The following is a 2265-nucleotide window of genomic DNA, read 5'->3' as shown; positions in this document are numbered from 1 at the left end:
ACCTGGCCCCGTCGCCCATACGCCTCTCCCTCCTCTTTCCCCCTGGTGCAGCACGCTCGCCTGGTTCCACCCAAACCCCCGCCACCCCTCTGCTCACCCACGCGCCCGCCCACGCTCTTGTGCTCGCCGCCGCCACCGCCCCGCTTCACCCAGGTCGCGGCGGCGCGTGCTGCTGCTCGATTACGACGGCACGCTCATAGGCCCCAGCAGCATCAGCATAATGCCCACGCAGGAGGTGGGGACGGAGGGGGCGTGTGTGTGCGTGTTTGTGTGCATGTGTGTGTGTATGTGTGTGTGTGTGTGTGTGTGTGTGTTTGCCTCGTGTTGCTGGGCCCACGGCTTGTCATGGGCCGCTCCCAGCGGCCCTCAGGTTTTTGCAGGGCAAGCGCGACACATGATTGCGAAGGATCATCGATATGAATGCGGCGGGCGGGCTGTTTCCAGGGGCATGGGTTGCAGAACGCCACTGATTCTGGCACATGCGCGGGCATCTGCTAGACAACATGTGCATGCACCCACCACAACTCACTCACAGCCACACACACACACACACACACACACACACACACACACACACAAATACACACGAATCATATACACATGATTACGCACGCAGGTGATGTCAGTGCTGAGCGCGCTGACGTCAGACCCCGCCAACGAGGTCTGGGTCGTCAGCGGCCGCGCGCGGCGGGAGCTCGGCACCTGGTTCGAGTCGCTGGTGGGTGCCCCTCCGACATCCCCCACCCGGCCCCCCAAACAGCCTGCCCGACGACGGCCTCACGACGTGTCTCCCCGGCCGGCCGCAGCTGCAGGGTCCTTTGCATGTCCAGTGGATCCCTGCTGCGTTTTGTGGCTGTTGTGGTCTGTGGGGAGGGGGGAGCAGGGACCTGCCTGCCCTCCGCTGACTCACGCTGGCACGCATCATTCCCTTGTACGCACATTGAGCCGACACCCGCGCCCGCACCCCGCCGCAGCCTGACCTGGGTTTGGCGGCGGAGCACGGGTTCTACACGCGGCACCCCGGCGCCGCGGACTGGCACGTGCAGCAGCCGCACCTGGACGTGGCGTGGCAGTCCATGTCGCTGCCCATCCTCAAACAGTACCAGGTGGGCTGGTGCAGGCTGGTGCGGGCTGGTGTGGGCGGTGAGGGAGGGTCATGGGAGTAGGCAGGGCCAGGCCGACCCCTCCCAGCCCAAGGGGCGAGGGGCCATGACCCAGGCAACTGGGCCCGCGCGCCCCCGTTCGCCTTCGGCTGGCTGCAGGCTGGCATGCCTCATCTGAGACGCGCCACGCGGTGGGGCTCCCCGCGGGCCCACGAAGCCGCGCAAGGACCCGCTAGCTGCGTGCCTCTCCGCTGCCCCGCGGCTTCGCGCTTTTGGACACCCCTTGCCCGCACGCTTGCGTTGCATGCCAATGCTGGTGTTGTGCACACACACACACACACACACACACACACACACACACACACACACACACACAATCCTTTGCAGGAGTCCACTGATGGCAGCTGGATCGAGGTCAAGGAGAGCAGCCTCGTGTGGCACTACCGGGACGCAGACCCTGACTTCGGCAACTGGCAGGTCCGCTGCTCCTCCCTTTCCCCCAACCTACCTCCGCCCCACTCGCACCTCCATTCCCGCCCCTCCTTCAATGCCCCCGTGCCGCCCTTCCTGCCTGGCGCGCCGAGTTGTGCGCAGCGCGGTTTGGCAGAGCGCCCGCCTTCATTTACGCTGAGGTGGCAGCTGCTGCTCTGTCCGCTGCCCTTCGCACGAGCCCCAAACCCACCACCCAGACTCGACAACAGCCATCGGACGCTCCTTGTGTTTCGCAATCAATGTTTTCCGGGCAATAGGCCAAGGAGCTTATGGACCATTTGGAGGACGTCCTGTCAAACATGCCCGTGGAGGTCAGCAGCGGCAACACCATCGTGGAGATCAAGCCCCAGGGCGTGTCCAAGGGCGCGGTGGTGGAGTCCATCCTCGAGCGCACCGCCGCCGCAGCCTCGGCCTCGGCCGCGTCGGAGGCGTCCGCCGCGGCGGCACCGGAGGACGGCGGCAGCGGCGGGATCAGCGGCGGCGGCGCGGGCAGCGCGGCGGCGGCGGCGGTGGCGGCGGCGGAGCGGGCGGCGGCGCAGCGGCGGGTCGTGCGGTTCGCGGAGGCGGCGGCGCCTGAATTTGTGATGTGCATCGGGGACGACAGGAGCGACGAGGAGATGTTTGTGGCGATAGAGGAGCACGGGGCCGCGCGGCAAAAGGAGTGCAAGGT

At 66.7% G+C, this 2265-nt stretch overlaps 1 protein-coding gene across 1 annotated transcript; it reads left to right on the top strand.

The window, feature by feature from the left end:
• Positions 1-220: 220 nt before the first annotated feature.
• On the top strand, positions 221-2256 carry MNEG_15598 (hypothetical protein; the record flags this gene model as incomplete). The annotated part of the gene is made up of 5 exons (XM_014035931.1): positions 221-235; positions 617-718; positions 975-1106; positions 1491-1580; positions 1853-2256. Coding segments are annotated over 5 exons (743 nt in total), but the record flags the coding sequence as incomplete, so codon positions are not given.
• Positions 2257-2265: the final 9 nt, after the last annotated feature.

The sequence above is a fragment of the Monoraphidium neglectum genome (genome assembly GCF_000611645.1).
Source record: "Monoraphidium neglectum strain SAG 48.87 unplaced genomic scaffold scaffold05476, whole genome shotgun sequence".
Lineage (NCBI taxonomy): Eukaryota > Viridiplantae > Chlorophyta > Chlorophyceae > Sphaeropleales > Selenastraceae > Monoraphidium > Monoraphidium neglectum.
Note: the sequence above shows the minus strand (reverse complement) of the source record. Positions and strands in the feature narration are given on the sequence as shown.